Consider the following 22,441-nt stretch of genomic DNA (forward strand, 5'->3'; position numbering starts at 1 on the left):
TAGAAAATGATATTGGTTAAGGGTGTTTGCAAATATTGGATTATGTGATATGTGACGAGCTGAGGAAGTGAGGAATTTGGAAGGAGAAAAGTAGGTGATCAGTGAATGGAATCAAATGTTGGCAAGATGAGAATTGTGATGTTTTGAAATTTCAAGAGCAGTAGTGAGGGAACAGTACCACAGGGAGAAAGGGGATTTGGCTGGTTATAAATATCTGGGGTTGTCTTTGCAGAAGGATCTGGGATTGATTAAACTCAGTCAGATTACTTTAAGGATACTGCAAAAGATGGGCAGGAACGTGAAGGCTAAGTGTACGCCATATTAGTAGGGCTGATCCCTGATCCTGGAGTATGTGGCTGCAGTATGGGAACAATTCCTGGTGATGAAGTTAGGCAAGTTGGAGAAAGTAGTATTTGCTTTCTTTCTTCTGCAATGAAAAATTTCACAAACTTCTGCTGAATTCTGCACTTTCAAAAAATTTTGAATGAAAAGTGTCTGACCTAAAAAACTCTTCAAATTAATTTTTATTTTTCAACAATCTCCTTGTAGGTAGATATACTTCTCCCAGTGATGCTCCCATTTCTTCAACCCTTCCAAATAGTATTTGGCATCTCTCTCTGCAAAGTAGTAGTTTACGAAGGTGATGGCCACCTCATTCAATGAAAATCTAGGTCTTCCGAGTGCAACTTTTAGCCCAGGAAACAAGAAAATTTACATGAGGCTAGATCTGGTGAGTAAGGAGGGTAGTCAAGCAGTTCAAACCACAATTTGTAGATTTTCACCATGGCAACTACTGAGGTGTGGGGCAGTGGATTGTCTTCGTGAAACAAAGTTTCCAGCAAATGTGGCCAATTTTCTGCAATTTCTTCCTTCAGCTTTTCCAGGTAATTATGCACAGTACACTCCTGTTATTAGCAAATGTATCCAACGTGCGGATAGCTTTCTCATGCCTTAATCTTAATTCAATATGTGACGAATACGTTCATTGGACATGAAGTTCATAACCTCTGCTATCTCTCTAACCTTAATTTGAAGAATGTCTAGCACCGTTTGGTGAACTTGAGCAATGTTATCGTCAGTGGTTGCAGTTTTTGGCCGTCCCAAACATTCATTGTCACCCAAGCTGGTATGGCCAATTTAAATAAAGCTGCCCAAAATGTCACTATGGTAAATGGTGGTGCAGTCCCCTTTGCACAGGTTCCAACTAATTTTTAATTGGTTGGGCACACCATATTAAATCAACCGATAAAATAATAATTTTAAAATTTGAGATTTTCACAATGTATCATATTTGGTGATTGTGTCTTACTCGTCTGTATGACCAAAAATACAAAGTTAAAATTTTTTTGACCTTTCATTTTTGATCTACAAATTTTGGGGGGGGGGGGGGGGGGGGGGGGAAACAAAGCCAACCTACAAAATCCATTGGAAGAAAAAAATTCTAACACCTTTTCAGCTTTTACATTTTCTTTTATGTAACCAATGAAGAGTATATAAATGAAGAAAAGATTCTAAAACCAAGGTTTCAAAAAGCTTTGGAGTTCCCTAGGTCCCAGAAATTCGATGCCTTCATCTCTCAGAATCTAAATAGGGTCTAAACAAAAATTTACCCATTTTCTGATGATTTAAGAACACATAGGGTACAGATCAGCTCTGGTGACGAAGACATTCCATTTGAAGAAATTGTGGGTTTTGTCACTTGTGCTTACGATTAAGGAGCGGTGTTTGGAGCGTGTTGACTCACAAGATGATGATGGAAAAAAATTTTGTTTCCTTTCTTCACCCAAAAGGACCATCACCATCATTCACATATCCTAGGAGAGCAGATACCTTAACACTGCCAATAAACTATATTTTGTGCAAATTACATCCAACCACAGCAACAGGTAGAACCTACCAAGTTCCAGCAGATGAGATGGCCGAAGCAGCACAAGTTTTGGCAATGAAGAAAACTCACCTTTACTAATTCGAAGTGCTAAAAGAAGGGGCAAAACACTGTTCTTTGATTGTAAAGTAAGTTGAATTTTTTGTATAAATAAAATGGGTAAAATATATTTTACATTTAAATAAAATCAAGGCCTCTTTAAATGATTAATTTTTATTTAGGCTAACAAGTAATGAATTGACAGAATTTCCATACACATTAATTTACATTAAAAAAATCATTTCAATATGATACCATTGGAATACCATCATAAAACTTTGTACACATCTTACTAAAGAGATTTGGTATAAAATATAAAGTGATGTGATACACTCAAGTTAAATTAAAGCCCTTGTCATTTTAAGAAAATGGTACAAATTTTAGCTTTCTAGGGCAAATGGTTTTAAGAGTTACATGCTTTTAATATATCAAAATGTTCCTACAAACTTGAGTTTATTAATTTTTCAAAAATTTATGACTCTAAAACCAGAGATGATAAAAAATTCAAACTTTTTATTTATCCGCTAAGCTAACACTATCTCACATAAAAAAAAATCATAAAGATTTTAAGACATCATGTTTTGACCATTGGTTGATTTGGTGTGGAATAACTCTTGTGTAGGGGTTCTGCCTTAAAAAAAAAATTTTAATGACAGCTCACTACTACATTTTTCAATTTTCACAAAAAAAAATGCTCACTGACACACATACTATTGTTAAAAAACAACAGCACATCCAAAAAGGCTTAAATTTCAAAAGGAACATACCAAAGCATGCCTAAACACTTTCCGCAATTTTTGTTTAAGTGTTGGCATTTTCATGTTGAGATAGAAAACTTCAGGCTACCATCGCATTTAATTGCAGATGTCTCTTGCTAACTTAACAAAATATTTTCAACGTTGCATGAAGTGACAGTTTATTACGCTAAATGTTATAAATGAGGTAAATATTTTAAATGAGGCTTAAGTTTACAAGATAATCAAAAAAAAATTAAAATTTGATGCCAGTTTCTCTGGTTTTGTTGTTCCATAAAAGCAAATGTTTAATGTTTAAATTCTATTTCCCCCTGAAATGGTATCAGGGTGACTACTCCAACCCTAGAATAAAATTCATGGGTATTTCCAGGTTTTCCAGAAATTTATTTTCATTTTTCCAGAATATTTAACTCATTTTCTATACTAAGTCTACGCGTTCTTTGTAATACTAAATTATACTTAAAATATAAATTTACTTCCAAGCCTGCCTACGTAAACATATCCTAACAAAATGCCGAATTACGTTACTTTCCGTGCAAATGCACATTGCAGATACAATGATATTGGTGCATTAGATGAAGTGTTGCCAACTATTGACAAGATAAAAGTTTACACCTAAAAAAGTATTAGCTGTTATAAAACCAAACAACAATTAGTTAAAAGATATACTGTATGAAAATTTAATAAACTGAATCCATAAATTATCAAATGAATATAATATTAAACATTGTTTTTTTTTTTTTTAAAGAAAATTGGAATTACGCACGGTAAACAATCTTAATTCTGCTGCGCTCTGGCGTCAGGTTCTGAAAATGTTTCTCTGAGTGTCACAGTCACACACGTAAACATGAATGGCGTCAGGATTGCCGATCATGCTTTCGTTTGTGGATGCTGACTCTCCCATGTCGTCTCTTATTCTAAAAATAAATATTACACAATCCATTGCTATTTAATATATATATTCAATATCGATTTTAATTGCAGATGTACATAATCAACAACTTTAACGTTAGACGATAATTACAGTATGGAAGAATAGCAAATCTCCCGAGGGGTGAATAAATTCCTGGGTATTTCCAGTATTTTTCCAGAGGCAAAATATTCCTGGGTAATTCCAGGTTTTCCCGAATTTCCCGACCAATCGTCACCCTGGGTATTTTCTTAATCACTTATTTTTATCATTTTCTTATCATTGTTAATTTTTTATTAATAAATTATACCTTAAGCATACCAAATGTAATAATAATGAAATTAATAAAAAATAGTTGTTTTGATTAGTTTCAATAGTTAATTAGTTTCAATAACAAGTTTTAAGGATAAAACTACATTTAACTTTCTGGTAGTTTGCTTAAATAATATGTACTATATCTAGCTGAAATGAATGATTTAAACAAGTTTAAAAAATGTTTTTTTTAAATAATGTATTTTTTAATATATCGTAATTTTAATGAAAGGTTGATTCCACTCTAAAAACAATAGTTTGCTCATTAATGAACAATAGTTTGCTCATTAATGTTTCTTTTGATTTACAGGAACAAAAAATTATACACTAATCAAGATCATATTTTAATTATCTGAACAAGCTGTAAATTATACCCAGCTAAATACACTTCTAAAATTAAATTAATGAATTGTAGTTAAAGTATTAAAAAAATTAAAATTTATTATTTAAAAAAAATTCCTATTCCTTGGGAAAAATCTACTACTGTAAATCCCCTTACTATGGAGAATCCCTCCCCCTGTGGGCAAATACCCTTTTTGTGTTGTAGTCCCAGACAGAGGTGCAGGTTTGCTAGACTTCAGTTCTTTGATGTTATAACTTTGCTGATTCAACAGGAGTGGCAGAAAGCGGGATGTTGTATGGCTTTCATTTGAACATGCTCAGAACCAAAATACCTAATATAATTAACTAATGTGTGTTTAGTAAAAAAATTAACATGGTTAAGTACGAAAAAAAAAAAAGTTTTTTTTTTTTTTAAAAAAAAAATGCTTTTCCCTCCTGCACGAAATATTCTCGATTGTATCAGCTATATAAATACCAACTATGGTAAAAATAGAATTATAGACAACATAAGCATAACAACTTTATTACAATATAGGAGTTTTTTTTTGCTAAATCTTGTTATAACTCTACAATATCTTAAAATTATAGCTTTTGTACAAAAGCCCATTCTAAGAGCTTAAAAAAAATTGTCATCTCTAATTACTAAAACAGTGTATTAAGATGTTTTGTATCAAATGCTTATTGCGTAAAGTTAACATTAAATATGTAGGTACATATTGCAATGCATGTAGAATACAGAGAACAATAATACATACATATATATATAATCAATCATGTTTCAAATAATCTATAAATCATGAGATTTCATTATTTACACTGTGGAGAATATTCAATCACCCCCACAAAATATCACTGTTCACATTATCTCACAGAGATAAAGAGTTTTCATCCAATTTACATTAACTTTCATCAGATCTTCTTGTACTCAATTTTTTCAACTTTCACGTCATCTCCAAGCAACTGGTATACGTAGGTGACAACACATCCACTCTGAATATCCAGTAATACAAAAGATGGGATTGTGGACCTGTAATAAAAAGAACAAATTCAAATTTTTTATAGACACAACTCGCCTTAAGTTAATGTTGCAGTTTTTAACAAACACTTATACAGACATAGCAAAAGTTATATTTTTTAAACAAACAAAAGAGATGTACAGGTATCAATACATACCACCTTTACCTCTTCTAAGACCTCAACCATTACGTAAATCTTAACTCATAATTCATTCCTAGTATTCGGTTTCAGGGGAATACACATAATAATAAATGGTCTGTAGTCTGGCAAGTTTAGCAATTTTTCCAGATTATCGAACGTAAATACGTTTTAACTAAAAGTACCAAATGTGAAATGTAATATGCTAGGTACTGAAATGAAAATACATTACCTAACAATAAACTCTGAACATGCACCTGTGTGCGCATACGCTCACACACACACACTCGCTCTCTCTCTCTCTCTCACTTTATATATATACACACATACATATAAATTTATAAATAAAAACAAACTTCTTGCTTGTTAGTTACAGATAGAGATAAATTAAAATATTTTTTAATAGAACATGAGAATAGTAAGATGCGGGTATGATTTCAAATGAAATAACTCTTTTCCACATAAATAAATAAATTGTGGATTCTATTTAATAAAAAATGTACTAAAATTTTTTCTCGTACATTTAAAACAAACTATGATTTTAAATAATTCTCAGACTTGAAACTTGCCGATAATTAGGAAGTTTATGCAGCTTAAATAATTGTCCAAATGGACATGTGTAGTCTGAGGTAGGTATCTGGCATGTGAAAGTGACAACATGGCATGCGAATAGGACCTAGCTCAATGCTACTTTGCTGAGCCACGGTCATCCTCAGCTACACTCTGATTTGAGAAATATTCACACAATTTAGTTAAACAAATAATTTGTAACAAATAATTACCCATGTCAAACTAAAGCATGAAAAGCATTATACCGGCAGAAATATTTAGTTACATACAATACAACACTGTTTAACAATACTGATTTAAACAAGTAATAAAATTAATAATACATACATGAAAGAACATTATTTTCTTTCTTATATGGCCTGTGGCACGGTGCATAACAATAAGCTCAAACCCCGTTGTGTTGCCCTCTGCCCATATTCTCTTAAAGTCGGGGTGGCGTAGGGCGCAGGCGGGTCCCTACTGCCATGACCCGCCTATCCCTGCAGCATGGCAGGGTTCAACCTGAGCCGCATGCCGCCACGTGGAGCCCGCTCAAGGCTGCTCCAGCGATCACCGACTGCGTCAACGTCCCAAGAGTGGGGATAGCGCGACGTCCACTCCCAAGAAACAATTGTGCATATGAAAGTGCGCAAGAGAGCAACAGCACAAGTATGCTGCGTCATTTCTACCTTTTCCTGCCGTCTCATCTATTGGTTCCCCCACCACGTACCTACTTCCCCTCATGCGATCGGAATTTTCATAACGCTCAAAATTGTTACCCCCTTAGTAAAGAAGTTTCACTTTAAAAAATGCTGACAGCGCAATGATGCTACCTTCAGCCAAGGTCAACAGCCGGAATCCACCCGAAAACTTTGAATGGGAGCATCTCTGGTACTGAATTCAGAATGGGCTGAACCATGGACTGCTGGATGTACCCAAGACCTTTTACTTTATCAGCACACTACTAGGCAAAACATTTTCTTTCAAAAGAGCAGAGCAACAAGCATATGTGGTATGTATTTTGTTTCAAAATTTGACAGTTTACTACTTATTTCAGGAAATATTAAAATGTCAGTTGTACTTTTGGGAGAAAAAAGTTACTCCACTCATAGGCAGGCCACACACCAAATGTATCAAGCCAAATACAAGACATGGTCAAAATTGTCTTAAGTCATAATTCACACACGGCCACACACCACTGAAACAAAGTATTTGCAACACATGAAGTTTCATCAGTTAATAAGATAAAATGTAAAATTATATTTTAATGTACATCTGATGTGACATAAATTACAAAAAATTAAGAAAATGGTTATGTAAAATGATTTGCATTTTAATATTGTGCCCGGCTAAGATGACAATCGTTCCTTGCATGTATATAAAAACTTGAAGAAAAAAAATATTTCATCTGAAGTTGCATATAAAAGTATTTTTGTTGCAAAAACTGAGCAAAAAACACCCAGTTACGATCAAGTTTCAGAGAAATGAGTGTGTGAAATCATTTTAAAAGGCTTCAAATGTAACATTCATAGAATTTTTAATGAAATATACACTATTTTTAGAAGCTACACATCACCCAAATAAAACAATTTCATAAAAGGGCAAATATGATCTTTAATTGTGAACAAAATAAAAATTATAAATAATGATTTGGGCAAGCATGAAGTCCATTTTTTGTGGCTCATTACTACAAAATAAGAAGTACACTACTGAAACAGAAAATAATTTTGGTAGTAATATCCTTTACTGAGTAAAGCACAAAGAGTATCAGACACTGCATGGCTTCTTATAATGAAGGTGAAGAATATTTTATTGAGGTAAAAATTTATTTCAATATAAACACATCTTTGGAATTAAATCATACCATAAAAAAGTAAACAAGGAACTCCTCAGGAGAAAAATAATGAGTAAGTTAAACAGAGCTGGGCCTGGACAACTTAGTGTGTGCAGCTATGCATTCTGAGCATGGCTCGCACAGCTCAGATAGCTGTAAGTGTGGGAACGGAGAGATGGTGTGACAAGCCAGTAGAAGACTGCAGACAGACAAATCAGCACTGCAAGGTAAGAAAGGGGCGAGTATAGAAAAAAGAAGCCATTGTGCCAGGGTGTGACACATCTAGGTGGGTGGGTAACCCGAGTAGTGTTACATGAGTCATTCTAATCCACCACGACTGCAGATTTCATTCATTTTTAAAAATACCAGTTTTTTTTAACAAACTATTACCGTATTTACTAGCATAATGTCCGCAGTAATTAGGCTACATTTTTGACAAAAAAAATGGGGTGCGGACATTATGAGGTGAAGTCGGAAAAAAAAATTTTTTCCTCATAATTTTATGTTTTGTGTAGAGTAAAAAAATTGTTCTCTCATAATTAGTTTACTAGCAGAGTGCTGGTGACTGGCGACCCTCCGCAGCGGACGTGAGAAATGTGACAGGTGACGAGATAATTGGGTGCCGGCGATTAGTGGAAGATGCAACTCATATTTTTTTTCTTCTCTCACTCGCGTGTGCGCTCCTACATTCAGAAGCCGCAGCCAGCCTACACAAAATAAACGCTTTGCGTGAAAAGAAATTTTTTTAATTTTTCAATGAGATGGCCACTGACGGCACGGGGCAGATGTCTAATGTCTGCATTAGCCGGCACCGGTGAGCCTCCCTCCCTGTCCCTTGCCCACTGTGTGTATAAAAAAACTGTGCGCATGTACCCCCACCACTTCTTCGCTACCTCCCCTACTTTGTGATGTGTGAGTTGATGTGTACTGGCTTGTGCTATATGTAGCCCATCCCCTTGCAACTTGCGTGACGTCGCAGGCAGCTGCGCAGTGGAATGCGAGTTTCTGAGTCCGGACGGTTTCACCACGCTACAAAACCCTCTCAGCGACCGCTCCGGAGAAATGAACAACTCAAGGTCAAAGCATTGTTGACAGCGTCGGTAATTTTCCATCCCGTTACTGTGCCTTTCAGGGGTGGCCAAGGTTGCTTTGTCTGGTGCGGACTTTATGCGGATTTTAAAAAATTCCATTTCAAATATTTAAAAAGAAAGGTGCGGACATTTTGCGATGGCGGACATTATGCGATTAAATACGGTAAATTGTTCAAAAAAACTGATATTGGTTGGATTGAAATAATGAGCTTGAAGTGAACATTGACTGTTCATTCTTCTCATGGCAAAAAATTTACATGTCCTTAACACTATTGCAGATAGCTACTCACAGTCCTGTGCCTTTACAAAATAATGTTCCGAGCAATTTCATCATCTAGGAAGCATAGAGTGCCCAAATTAATTCCTGCCACTTTCAATGTTTAGCTCTGTGACTTACTGTCATTGCAAATGCTAACTTTGGCAAGAATTGCAGCATCTTAAACTGTATGGCCAATTATTGTGAATTATTGGAATGCAGGTAATCAACACGCTCTCTCCTTTAGTTATTCCAGTGAGAATATGTTTCTCCCCAGCTCTGTGATGCACAGCCTGGTACCAATGCTTAATCTCAGTGCATCAAGGTTGTGCATCAGCTTAACTGGAACACCAACCTTCTGCTCCAGTTTGCAGGAAGACAGGTCAACCATGGGCCAGAAGTGATGGAAGCCCTAAATGATAGTGCATTTCAGATTCAAGGCAATGCCATCTATTGAGGATATTCAAAACTAAACTGTTATTAGTGCTATTGGTTAGCTAGCCATCACAAGCACCACTAAGTGGTCAGGTCTCGCCAAAGTGAAAAATAAGAAGTTGCCAGATCTTACTATATGACCGGGTGGCAGACATAGAGAAACACTCACTTTTGGTAATGCAATGGTTCAGCCATTTTAGCATGAAAATGTAATTACAGAATTACACTCCACACCATGCATTTATCAGGGATAAAAAGTTGCCTATGTAACTCTGAGACCCATAAAATATCTATATGCAAAAAGTCATGTCGATCCATTGCTCCATTGTTGCATGAAAGAAGGACAAACCAACAAACACACTTTCACATGTATAATATTAGTAATTATGTGTGTGTGTATTAAAGACTACACATTTTCCATAACTCATTTTTACATCATTGCATAACCAACAGACTCCAATGCAAGAATCATTTGAAGAATGAATTTTATGAATAACTAGCTGCCCGGCTTCGCACGGCTATACGAATGGAAAAAAATTAAGCCACATCTCCCATTTACAGTAACGGTAAATAAAAAAAAAATTCAGTGAAAATTTCTTACAATGCTGTATAATATACCGGAGAGAAAATGAATAGCACCGATGGAGATGCAGAAGGCATGAACAATGCAAAATCCTGTTCTCATGCAGACAAAGTATACCCACTGTTGCCTGGTTTTAACGACCCATGGGATCTAATTTTCGGAAAATGTCATCCTGCGTAACATAAGGAACATTACTGTGAAGTTTCAAGTCTGTAAAATATATATACTTAAAAAAAAGGGCAATTTTTGATATTTAAAGTACCCGCAAAATTTCAACGGTGATGAGGACTGCACTAACAATGAAATAGTCGTTGCCATAGAGACGAATGAAGCATCAACAAAGCAACAGCCGTTGCCATGGTGATTTCCTACCAAAAACTGGAAATTTTGATACATTACGCCCCCGAAACTCCCCTTGGGATCGGATTTCCGCAGAATCCATTTATAGTGAGCGTCTACATCACAAAATGAGTAACTATGCTAAATTTCAAGTCAATCGGGTGTATAGTTTTATAGATCTCATTATGAGTGAGTCAGTTAGTGGTATTTCGCTTATATATATATATATATATATATATATATATATATATATATATGTGTGTGTGTGTGTGTGTGTGTGTGTGTGTGTGTGTGTATATATATATATCCCCTTGGGGGTAGAATTAATCAAAATCCTTTCTTAGCGGATGCCTAAGTCATAACATCTACCTGCATGCCAAATTTCAGCCCGATCCGTCCAGTGGTTTGGGCTGAGCGTTGATTGATCACTATGTCAGTCAGTCAGTCACCTTTGAGTTATATATATTTAGATTCTTGCAATGGGGAAGATTGATTAAATTTTTTTTTTGAAATACATGATTGCTGGTTACACTACAGGGTTGGTTCGGAAAGTAATAGGACTGAGTCGATTTAAAAAAATTTATTGAGCCAATCGTTACAATTCTTTAAAAACTTTCAAAGTAGGCTCCTTCTGCGTCGATGCAGCGCTGTCACCGCGATTTCCAAGCATTGAAGACATCACGGAAGGCATTCTCCGGAATAGCCTTGAGAGCCGCGGTGCAAGCTGCTTGAATCCCCTCTGTCGTCTCTAAATGCTCGCCTTTCATCGGCCTTTTCAAGCGAGGAAACAAAAATAAGGCCCGGGGGGGGGGGGGGGGGGGGCACATCTGGGCTGTAGGCCGGCTGCGGAAGCGTTGAGATGCCGGCCTTGGTCAGGTAGCTGTTCACAAGAAAGGCGGTGTGAGCCGCAATTTCTGGTCGTCTGTGAGCACTTTTGAGACCATCTTCGTGCACACCTTGCGCATGTTCAAATGCTCCGTCACAATGTCATGAACCACAGATTTTGGTAAATTTAACATCTGGGCAATTAAACGAATACTCAGTCGACGGTTTGAGTTAAAAACTTTGCGCACACGAGTCACATTGTCGGGGTTTGTCGAAGTCGAAGGTCTTCCAGCACAGTCTTCATCGGCGACCTCTTCCCGGCCCTCCGAAAAGGCCTTGTGCCACTGAAACACACCACTTCTTGCTAAAGCATCATCTGGGTAAGCCTGCTTGATCATATCAAACATCTCTGTCGCAGATTTACCGAGTTTCACACAGTATTTAATCGCGTACCTCTGCTCTAACGAACGCTGCATTTTCGGCTTGCACCACTCACAGAAACACGTCGCGCGAAAAAGGCCTGTCCTGACTCTCCAGCTGCTCGGAGACAACTGACCAGCCGCTCGTTCGTTAGCTAGGAACCCCTTCTACCGAATCCAGTCGGTGTGCGCACGCTCTGAAGTACAGTCGCGGCGGAAGAAAATCAGTCCTATTACTTTCCGGACAAACCCTGTATACCCATACGTCATCCAGAAACATCAATACCAGACAAAAAAATGTACTGCGACCCATATGCTAATTTTGGGTTACAAAAAAATAATATTGTTCTGTGTGGTTGAATATGTGCGTAAATAACTAACCTACGGTAAGTTTGTTTATAATAAATATAACTCCACAGTTAAGTGTAAAATCAAAATATATCAGCAGTCGCGTGAAGTTCCATGAACAGCGCACTTATTGTATGTGTGCCGTGTCTGCCACCCAATCTGTGTGTGAAGTGTTTGTTGCGCTGTGAGGACGAAGAGAGGAACATCTAAAAATTTACCAGCCAAAAAGACTGAGAGAGAGCAACAGAGTGTGTGCGTGAGGTCACATTGCAGTGTTGACAGTTTTTCCTCCTTCTCTTCTTTATAAATGTCCCATGAAATGGCACCCACACAATTAACAAGTCTATCTTGAAAGGTGTTCATGATGCAACTGTGCCCAATCGTTACTGTTTTTTGAATGAGATTTCCCATGCTTTCATTTCAACTGAACATATCATAACGAAACTGCAGCCATTGCAACCATCGCTGGCGGCGTTTATAAGAGCACCTTTTATATTCCTTAGCCTCGCGGTAAATTGCTGACGAAGAGCAAAGGGTTAATGCCAGAATCGTATTTCTTACGCACCAATAAGCTGAGAAAAGGAATACTTTGCTTGCATCCACAGAACTCTAGTGAAGACAGATGCAACTCATACACAGGGGTGGTCCTTAAAATATTAGATAATTTTGCCTAAAATTAAGGGTGAGACCCATACCAAGGGGCGACCCTTCTGCGGGAAAATACGGTACATTACTCTGAGTAATCATTGGATTAAAGAGATTGATCCTTAAGTTACATATTAATATGAAACACATGATTCCATTCCGACAATTTCATGAAAAATCTAAGCTGTGCCTTTTCTGGTTTTTGTCATTTAATAAAGTTCCTGTGTGACATACAGTGTAACCACCAATGGCCTGTGTATAAAAAAATAATTTTAAGTCATAAATAAAATGGTGCAAAAATAATTTAAAAAATAAGAACTACATAATTCCTTTTGTTTTCTAAAATACAAATCGCTCAATGTGTGAGTAGCATTAATGCAACGCACGACCATGAATTACGTATCGGCAATAGGCCCTGAAGGCCTTGCAGTACACTACTGTGTAAAAGGTTATTTCTTGCAATGAAGGCGCCGGGAGCTGAAAGAGAAGCGCACTCACGTGTCGAGAGCACTGTACGCTCCGGTGGCCGATCCCGGATTGATGTAGAACTTGTTCTCATGCTCGTAGGCCTCGAACTTGTGGGTGTGGCCAGAGATGAGAATGTCTACGTCCAGCTGGCGCTGGATGAAGGCGAGGGACTCCGGGTCGCCCCAAGGGACCACCTGGTGCCCGTGCGACAAGCCGATGCGGAACTGGCCCACTGTCACCACCTTCTGCTCTGGGTGCTTCAGGTTCTGGAACACAACCAGTTCACAAACTGCCTCGAGGATCGGTCGGTTGTCTTAAATATGTAATATATCGTGGCCACCTGCTCATATTTCACCAATAACGTCTACGAGTGTACAGTTTTGCTTGTCAGTGCAAAGAGAACACACAAATCAACTGGATTTTTAGCAGGTAGTGCAGTGCTATTTGTTACATTTTAGATACAGGATGTGCAGCTTAATCAGATATCTGCTATCCTAAATATCCTTACATATACTGAATTTATAGGTTCAGAGTGAAGAAATTGAACATAAAATTTTCAAAATTTTTGAAGTGACGTCTAATAAATCGATGAACGTCGGCTGCACGCACGAAAATGTGTCCTGTAACGCACACTGTCCCACTACGGATGTGTACCGCTACGCTCATTGTACGCATGCGGCGTATCTCTCTTCCACTCGATTGGAACAACAATCGATTTGACTTTTCAATCATGCTTTCGTCATTTGAATTATTAATATTATATAATTTAACGATCGTCCACCGATTTTCAGCACAATCGGTACAATTATTTAAAAGTAATGTTGAATTTTCAAATACATTTTTGTACGAACAATGGTGGTTTACAGTTACACATAATGATTCAAATTACACCCGGGATCTTTTGCACAATGTTTTAAAAAATATTGTAAAACATTATAAATAAGTTTGGTGTATTTGGGATGCGTATTTGTTATAAAAACGAAATAATATTATTCCTCTACGGTGCTGCCAACTACTGTGACGGACGCGAACCGAACGAATCGCGCAATCTATCCACTTCCGCAACAACCAGGCACTCGTTAATACATATTTTCCTTTGTTTATCGCGATGGGCGTTATTATTAATGAATTATAAATAAAATTTCGTGCCCGGGGCCACAATTGCATATCATGTTGAGCACTGAAAGACATAAAAACGTAAACTGTTCTCGACGAATTTTAATCTGTGGTTTTGATTGCTTATTACAACAATTTAGGCAATAAAGGTTAATTATTCTTGCATTTTAAAAATCTATTACTAGTATAATTTCAAGTATTTATTCCTTTATTATTACAAAAAGTAGCATCTGTCGGCGAGTGCAGTAATAATAGGTTATGTTACAATTGACTAAAGAATTATGGTGATTCATATAATTGATGATAGATATTTGATTACAGTTTATTTATATGAAAACTTGTTCATAATTATATTTAAACTTTATAGCTAAACACCAGTTTTTAAAATTAATTACAAGTCATCTACACGTGAACTGTTTCCTCGACTGTTTATAAAGTGAAGTGAAAAGTTAATGTGGTTTTCATTGCTTATTACAACAACAATTTCGGCAATTAAGGTTAATTATTCTTGCATTTTAAAAATCTGAATACTAGTATAATTTCAAATATTTATTCTTTTATTATTAAAATAAAAATGATTCAATTATATTCATAAAAGTATGCAATCATTTCATCAATGTTTTGTTATGACGTCACGTTAAACTATCGTCCGTAAACCGACTTTACAGACAACCAATTTTTTTACAATTTTTTATCTATACCTAACTAAGGTTATTTAAAAAATTTGTTTAGGAAAATAAAAAAACTTCTGTTCATATATTTAATATAAAAATTCAAATAGTTTTTTTTATTACAAAACATTTTCGTACCTCAATTTTTTCTCCCATTTTAAGTGTGTTTTACCTCAAATTTTTGCTTATTTTATACACCAATCCAACCCAGCTTTTGAGTATGAATCATAATAAGGCCATGCTTGGGATAAATTGGAGGCATTGATTTCTTGTGGCAATCAATACAAGTTGACTTTTACACAGTGGTGACGCAATCAGAACAGCAACAGGTATAATAGTTCCCCTCTATAACTTCCACAGAACTAAAAAAATTTAACTGGTGGGATGAAAAAAAAATCTACTCTTGAGCCATACCTGACCTATGAAGACAATTTTTTTTTTGTAAAACTGTATTGTCTACATTTTGTAGTGCTTCTGGTTAATTTAACTTCTGTTGATGTGAATTTGCAACTGGGAGGTATTCATTCCATAGCAACTAAACCCCCTCCAATCATTTTTGCCCTACCAAAAATACAATGCTGGGTCTACCGCTCCGGGCCATTGAGAGAAACAAAAGACCCAGGGGAATGTATAGATAACTTTGTCAAGCCCCCTCCGTATTCTTTAATGTACTAATTATTTAAAAAAACAAAAAAATATATATACAGCTATATATATATTAAGACTAATAAGTGGATATAACAGTTAGCAAGATTTACGCATTTAGCATCATTTTAAAGGGCTATTAAAAAAAAAACTTTAAATTTTCGTTGAATCAGGTAAACCCTAGCATTAAAAATCCCCCCCCCCCCCCCCCCCCCCGAGCAAAGAAACACACTAGATAGAAAAGAATATATGTACTTTTAAAAATTTAGGGGTATTATGCCCTTTATCCCCCCACCCACCCTTACCCGGGCACATTTTCCACCATAACCCTACCTTTTGAATTGGAAACACTCCAAATAGAAAAAGCATTAATTTTTATAATTTTCGTAATTTCGAGTCTTTAACCACCCTTCTCCCCCAGGTAACAGTTGACCCTGGGGCTAATTCCCACCATATCCCGACCTCAAGGATACACAAAAAGCCTGGTTATTACCAAAAGGTCGTAAGTTATCAAAATATTGTATTGTCAGAGGTTCTTAAAATATGTATGCAAAGTTTTACCCATTCTGACTTCAAAAAGTGGGTAAAAATTGAATGGAAATATTTTATTTCATAGTCCATTCATACATACGGTGAAGCTAATAAAAGTGTGGTAAAAATATTGAATTTCTGGAGACTTTCACTGTGATTATTTACAAAAAGTACTGAATCTGTTTTGTAACGATTATCAGATCTGTTGAAGAAATGAATCGGTAGCAGTTTCTTTCCACATCGCCCACAACCACTTAGTATGACCCACCTCGTCGAAGTCGCCGCTGACCACATGCACGTCGTTCGCCAGCGTCTTGAGGTAGTCGTAGGACTCCTTGGTGCACAGGTTGCCGGTGCAGAGGATGTGCTGTATCCTGCCCGGGACCAGCAGCTTCTTGAACTTGGCCGGCAGGCTGCTGCTGCGGTACGGGATGTGCAGGTCGCCCAGCACCAGGACCAACTGCGAGCAGCAACAGTCAGCCACCGGCGGTCCCTCCCCCAGCCCTTTTACATAACCCCCTCACACCTTTCAAAAAAAACCCGGAGAAATAAACATAATCTACCCCAGGCTGCAAATGACCTTTGACGTCTGTCTGATTTTAAGCTTTAAAAGGTCAACATAATATATTGGTGAACAGTTTAAATGAAATATTATTAAAAATTACCTCTGCAGATATTTTTGTTATTTCTCTGTGCCAATTTTTAGAAATTAGTACTCTAAAATTCAGTTAAAAGCATAGTTTGGATTATAACATATCAAGATATCAGAAATATTTTTTCTCACAATAGTGGACTCAGTTTTTAATTGGTAATTAGTGAACAAAGTTAAGTGAAAACATTTTTTAAAAAAGAATTTACGGAATGTCAAAATAATTTTAGTCATTGATGATAGTAAAACTTTTTCATTTATTTTGGACTTGATAACTTGTCAATGAGATCATTACAGATTGTAACACTCAATGAACTGAAGGGATATTGAAAACAGAATCTGCCATGACCTACAGTAAGAAACCATCCCGGCATTTGCTTGGAGTGATTTCAAGAAATCATGGAAAAACATATTCAGGATGGGCTGAACAGGTTTGGAACCCATCCTTCAGAATGTGAATTAAGTTTCTTATCACTGCGACAACTCACTCAGAGTCCAAGAAAAGGATAAATGGAAAACAATTAGTACACAACATGTGTGTGGTATTTATTCGGTTCGACCAGTAGCATTTTCATGTCTAAAAAGTGTAATAAAAGCTAAATAACTTGTTAGTATAAACAGTAGGAAATATTAAGTTTACAACCATTGATAAATTGTTAGGTTCCGTTAGCTGTTTTGTGTTGTTACAAGCGGAGTTTCTTTACCATAAAGAAGAGAGTACTGAAATTAAGATATGCAAGAGCCAAACTCCTGGTATCAGTGATCACATTATTGGTTTAAAATAATGTTAGTAAATTGAAAGGGTTTGGTTAGATATAGCTTTGTGTTAATAATCATGGAGGATAATTTATTATCGCTGCTATAACATAAAAAAAAAAAATTCTTTGATCTCATATTATTAATGATTTGCTTGAATTGATTTTTTATTTCATTCAATAGACCATACAATGGTATAGAATATGTCAAAAGAAAAATTACAAATAAACATAAATACAAACACATATACAGGTACAAGATTAGTATTAAAAGCATTACAAAATTAAAATAATAAAATATAACAGCTGCTCTTCCATGAATAAGCAACTATTATATATAAAAGAAATTAGATATAAAAGAAAAGTCATTATAAAAAAAAATTACGAAGCTACCTAACTTACTGTTCATAGTCATCTTATATATAAAATTCTCGTGTCACAGTTTTCGTTGCCATACTCCTCCGAAACGGCTTGACCGATTTTGATGAAATTTTTTGTGCTTATCCGGTATCTATGAGAATCGGCCAACATCTATTTTTCATCCCCCTAAATGTTGCACTAAATTTTTTTTTATTTTTTAGACTAAATTTTTAATTTCTATTTTTGGTAGGAAATCACCATGGCAACGGCTGTTGCTTTGTTGATGCTTCATTCGTTTCTATGGCAACGACTATTTCATTGATAGTGCAGTCCTCATCACCGTTGAAATTTTGCGGGTACTTTAAATATCAAAAATTGCCCTTTTTTTCAAGTATATATATTTTACAGACTTGAAACTTCACAGTAATGTTCCTTATGTTACGCAGGATGACATTTTCCGAAAATTAGATCTAATGGGTGGTTAAAACCAGGCAACAGTGGGTACTTTGTCTGCATGAGAACAGGATTTTGCATTGTTCATGCCTTCTGCGTCTCCATGGCAACGGGCATCGCGCGGCAGTGGCGTACCCACAAGGAGGGGCATGTATAATGAGCGGCGCAAGAGTGATCTGCCTGTAGACTGCCGTAGCGAAGTACGGGTACATCAGTTGTACGTTGCGTGCACGAGACGGGAAACCATCGGTGCTATTCATTTTCTCTCCGGTACATTATACAGCATTGTAATAAATTTTCACTGAATTTTTTTTTTAGTTACCATTACTGTAAATTGGAGATGTGGCTTATTTTTTTTTCCATTAGTATAGCCGTGTGAAGCCGGGTCGGGCAGCTAGTCTATATTATAAAAAGCCTTATGTGATAAATAAAGATATAATTACTTTTTAAATAAATTATATTGGTCCATATTTTTTAGAACTGATGGTAATTTATTGAATAATCTAATACCAACATTTCTAACTGACTGTAAAGTTTTTTTCTTGTGAACCCTTTGCAGATGAAAATCTGCATTAATTTGTGTGAAATGCTCATAAATATTAGTATTTTTTAAATAAATTAATTTGTTTTTATGAATAAACAATAATACTTTGTAAATATAAATACAGGGCACAGTAAGAAGACCTAAGGATTAATAGTTAGCACTATAATATTAAAAAAAGGTTAACCATTAGTAAACAGTTTAACTTTAAATGTTTGGTTACGGTAGGTTAGCTTCATTTAAGATACTGTAAAATAAAATAAGGTGGACTGTTTGTTAGGTTAACTAAATTCAAAATACTGTAAAATCGTATGAACTGTATGTTATGGTTGATTTGGTTAGGTTAGGTAAGAACATTAAAAATATAAACATCGGTTTGTGGGACAGTGAAATAACATTAGCTTATAACCAGTATTTTAGAAATTTTCTCATGCTGGAGTTACAAAACAAAAAACTTTCTGGGATAACTGTGAAGTAATCAAGTTGTATGCTTTTAGTAGCCGATTAAAAAAGTATCAAAAAATGTTTAAAAAAAATCATAACTGTTAATAAGAACTTACCATTATAAATGGCTATAAAATATTGCGAAATAAACCTGAAGTCTTACAGAAATATTCCTTTCTTAAACTTCTAAACTAGCGAATTTCTCAACTGTCAATTAGATAAACAAGTCTTGCCAGCAGCGCCCATCAGCAGAAAAACGATAGTAGGCCTCCGTGCGAGAAGTACGGCAAGAATGATTAGAATCACATACAATTTAAAAATTGATTATTAACATACAGTTGGTTTTAGTGGCTTGTATCAGCCATTACTTAAAATTAAATGTTATTGGATTAAAAATTTACAAATTCTCAGAAAAAGGTTACACTTTAAATATTTATTTATTAAAATGTATTAACATCTAATTTGATGCGGGCCAGTGGTAGTGTCGTAGTTAAAAAGTTTGTTGCCCTACGCCAGCTCTTTCAATAAGAGCACCCTCCCACAGGGAGTTGAGTCGTTGACCATTCTGCCCATGTGGCTTACCGAGAAATGTCACTCGCGCTGGAGAAACAATGCTATGCGGCCTAGCTTGCGGGAGTAGAAGTCGCGTTAGCAATATCACTGATTTAAATCTCATTTGCTGCCAGTCTATATATGAAACACTGAAAATGAATATAAAATTTGCACTGGAATATATAATTCAATTCGACTTGCTAATTAAAGTTTTAAAGCAATATCTTTAAAATACAACACTGATGGTGGCTTGCTGTGACGTAACAGGGTACTCTTCAACAACAGTTTATGGTACTAAGACCTGGATTTTGCTTACTGTCAGGGCAGTACTATATCAGATGCCTCCCTGAGCAAATTCAGGTTAAGACTATCTGAGAGCCCATTTAAGGCCACAGTATCGGGGCGCTTTCTTACAGGAAGTCGCAAACACTATGGCTGTCTCTCATTCGGGGACAGCATGTTGGGACTCGTCCCCCATGCGACTTACCTCCTGGTCCTTTAGCATTGTTTGTGTAACATAGTCTGTAAGGAGGTGTGGGGGCGATGTCAGTGCTGTCTGTGCTGCTCTGTTTGTCCGGCTCTTCCACCCACAGACAGAACTCTACATTTGCCACGGAGGCCCAGTGTACCCAGCCGCCATGAGGGCGGGGGAAGTGGGAGTTTCATGTGGCCGACTTGTCCGGCTCAAGTACCAGGGGTGGGACTTCGTTCTCGGCCACTTGATCCTCCGGGGTTCCTATCACTTCCTGGATCTGCGTCTTCATGGGGCGTCCATGCTAACATCGCCTTGAAGTTATGGTGGCAGGACTACTCGCAGTATCCAGGTGCTACTTGTAGGTATTCCAGGTCAGGAACATGTTGAACAAGCACTGTCTTTTCTGTAGTTCTATGTCCACTTCACCTTCCAGAGATGCTTCTGATACACTTGCTACTGAGTTGGTTGCCATGGCCAGTTGATTTAGTCCTGCTGTGCAGAATACATTCTGTGTAGTGCTATATTTCAACTATTTATTATTACAGAGTAGTAGTAGATCAAGTGTTTTAACATTCTAGTGTTTTTAGGCATTTCATAAATCTTTTGAAATGTAATGTATTCATTATCTAACACAGATAATGTATCTATATTATAATGTCCTTATTGCTGCTTGGCCTAGTTTAATTTCCTTTTCAATATATGTGTGTGTTCGAAGACAACCTAAACAGCATGTGACAGCTAAGGGTTCGTCCAGTTCTGCCATCACCTGCCTTCAGACTAGACACCAGTTCGTCCTGTGGAGCCTATAATTATTTTTAACCACCTTTCACTGAAACAGTTTCACCAAAACTTTGTTTCAAGGAATCATGGCTAGTCGATCAGTGGGTTTCACATATCATCCATTCCATTATTTATATATATTATTTTCTCTGTCGGGATATATATTGAGATCAGGTCTAGTTAAGCACTATCTGAGAATGTGTTGTGTCCTAGTTTTCACCTCAGCCTTGAGTATCCTTAACTGTGTTTACAGCTTCGTCCCTGAAGGATGTTAATTTATTTTTATTTCTGAGTTGGCAGAAACCACCCACAGCACCTCAGCACACACATCATTCTGTGTAATGTGTATTTTGATGTGGCCAATGAATGGACCAATTTGCTGAGTTTAACGAACAATTCTGGGTTGGGCAAAACCTACTCACAACATTTAAGCCCACGTGGCCTTATGTATGGTCTCATCCTCTGGACTTTTATGTATTTCTTCGTGTAACATGTAGGGTAGTATATTCCATAAATAAACACGTGTAAGAACATTTATGTTTGATTCCAGTTTGGAAAAGACCCAACAGTAACATTTCTACCCACATGGCATTGTGTATGAACCCAGCCTCCGGGCTTTTGGGTGTTTTTCTTATTTTCATTTAGTGTAATGTGTCACATAAGTAGTCACATGTCAAGCCTTAGTGATACCTTGCAGTCACCCGGCCTCTGTAGAAGGCCTGGGAAGTACCTGTCGGGCGCTACGGGTGTCGCGGTTCTGCTGTTGTCCGTGGGGGGGGGGGGCGCCTGGCTAGTGGGACACTAGGCCATTGGTGATGGGTCGCGGGTACTCTGCCCCCGCATGCCATGCCAGGTACGTGGCTGGAAATCTACCCTGAAACTCCCGACTTGGCTGTGAGGCCGCTCGGCCATGTGGAGGACAGAATGGTGCGGAATAATCGTAGACGACACAGATTATATTAAATTGGCTTTAATCCAAGAACTTCTCTGGTGGTACGCATGGGTACGCTGTACTCCCTACACATACACTACGCGGTGGCAGAACCGCTACAAAAGCTATGATAATGCGCTATGCGGCGTCTGAGCCGTTGTACAATTACACTAACACACGCTGATTACAAAACAAAACACGACACTAACATAACACTGTGAATTTGCCGCGGCAGTCTCGCGGGGACGTGATCACTAGTTTGCCGGAGATGGCCAGCGCCGAAAGTTAATTGTCTTAGGAGGGCTCAATGAGCATGATCCTAAATTATATTCTACACTTACGTGAGGT

General features: G+C 36.9%; 1 protein-coding gene across 1 annotated transcript; it reads right to left on the reverse strand.

Annotated features, from left to right (window-relative positions):
- Positions 1 to 2,088: 2,088 nt before the first annotated feature.
- Positions 2,089 to 19,660, reverse strand: LOC134533784 (vacuolar protein sorting-associated protein 29). The gene is made up of 4 exons (XM_063371439.1): positions 19,472 to 19,660; positions 16,422 to 16,613; positions 13,221 to 13,456; positions 2,089 to 5,270 (listed from the first exon to the last, which is right to left on the reverse strand). Exons 1-4 carry the CDS (start codon positions 19,472 to 19,474, stop codon positions 5,153 to 5,155), a joined length of 549 nt encoding a protein of 182 aa, XP_063227509.1. The 5' UTR covers positions 19,475 to 19,660; the 3' UTR covers positions 2,089 to 5,152.
- Between the last annotated feature and the right edge of the window lie 2,781 nt (positions 19,661 to 22,441).

Source organism: Bacillus rossius, chromosome 7, assembly GCF_032445375.1.
Source record: "Bacillus rossius redtenbacheri isolate Brsri chromosome 7, Brsri_v3, whole genome shotgun sequence".
In the NCBI taxonomy this organism is placed as follows: domain Eukaryota; kingdom Metazoa; phylum Arthropoda; class Insecta; order Phasmatodea; family Bacillidae; genus Bacillus; species Bacillus rossius.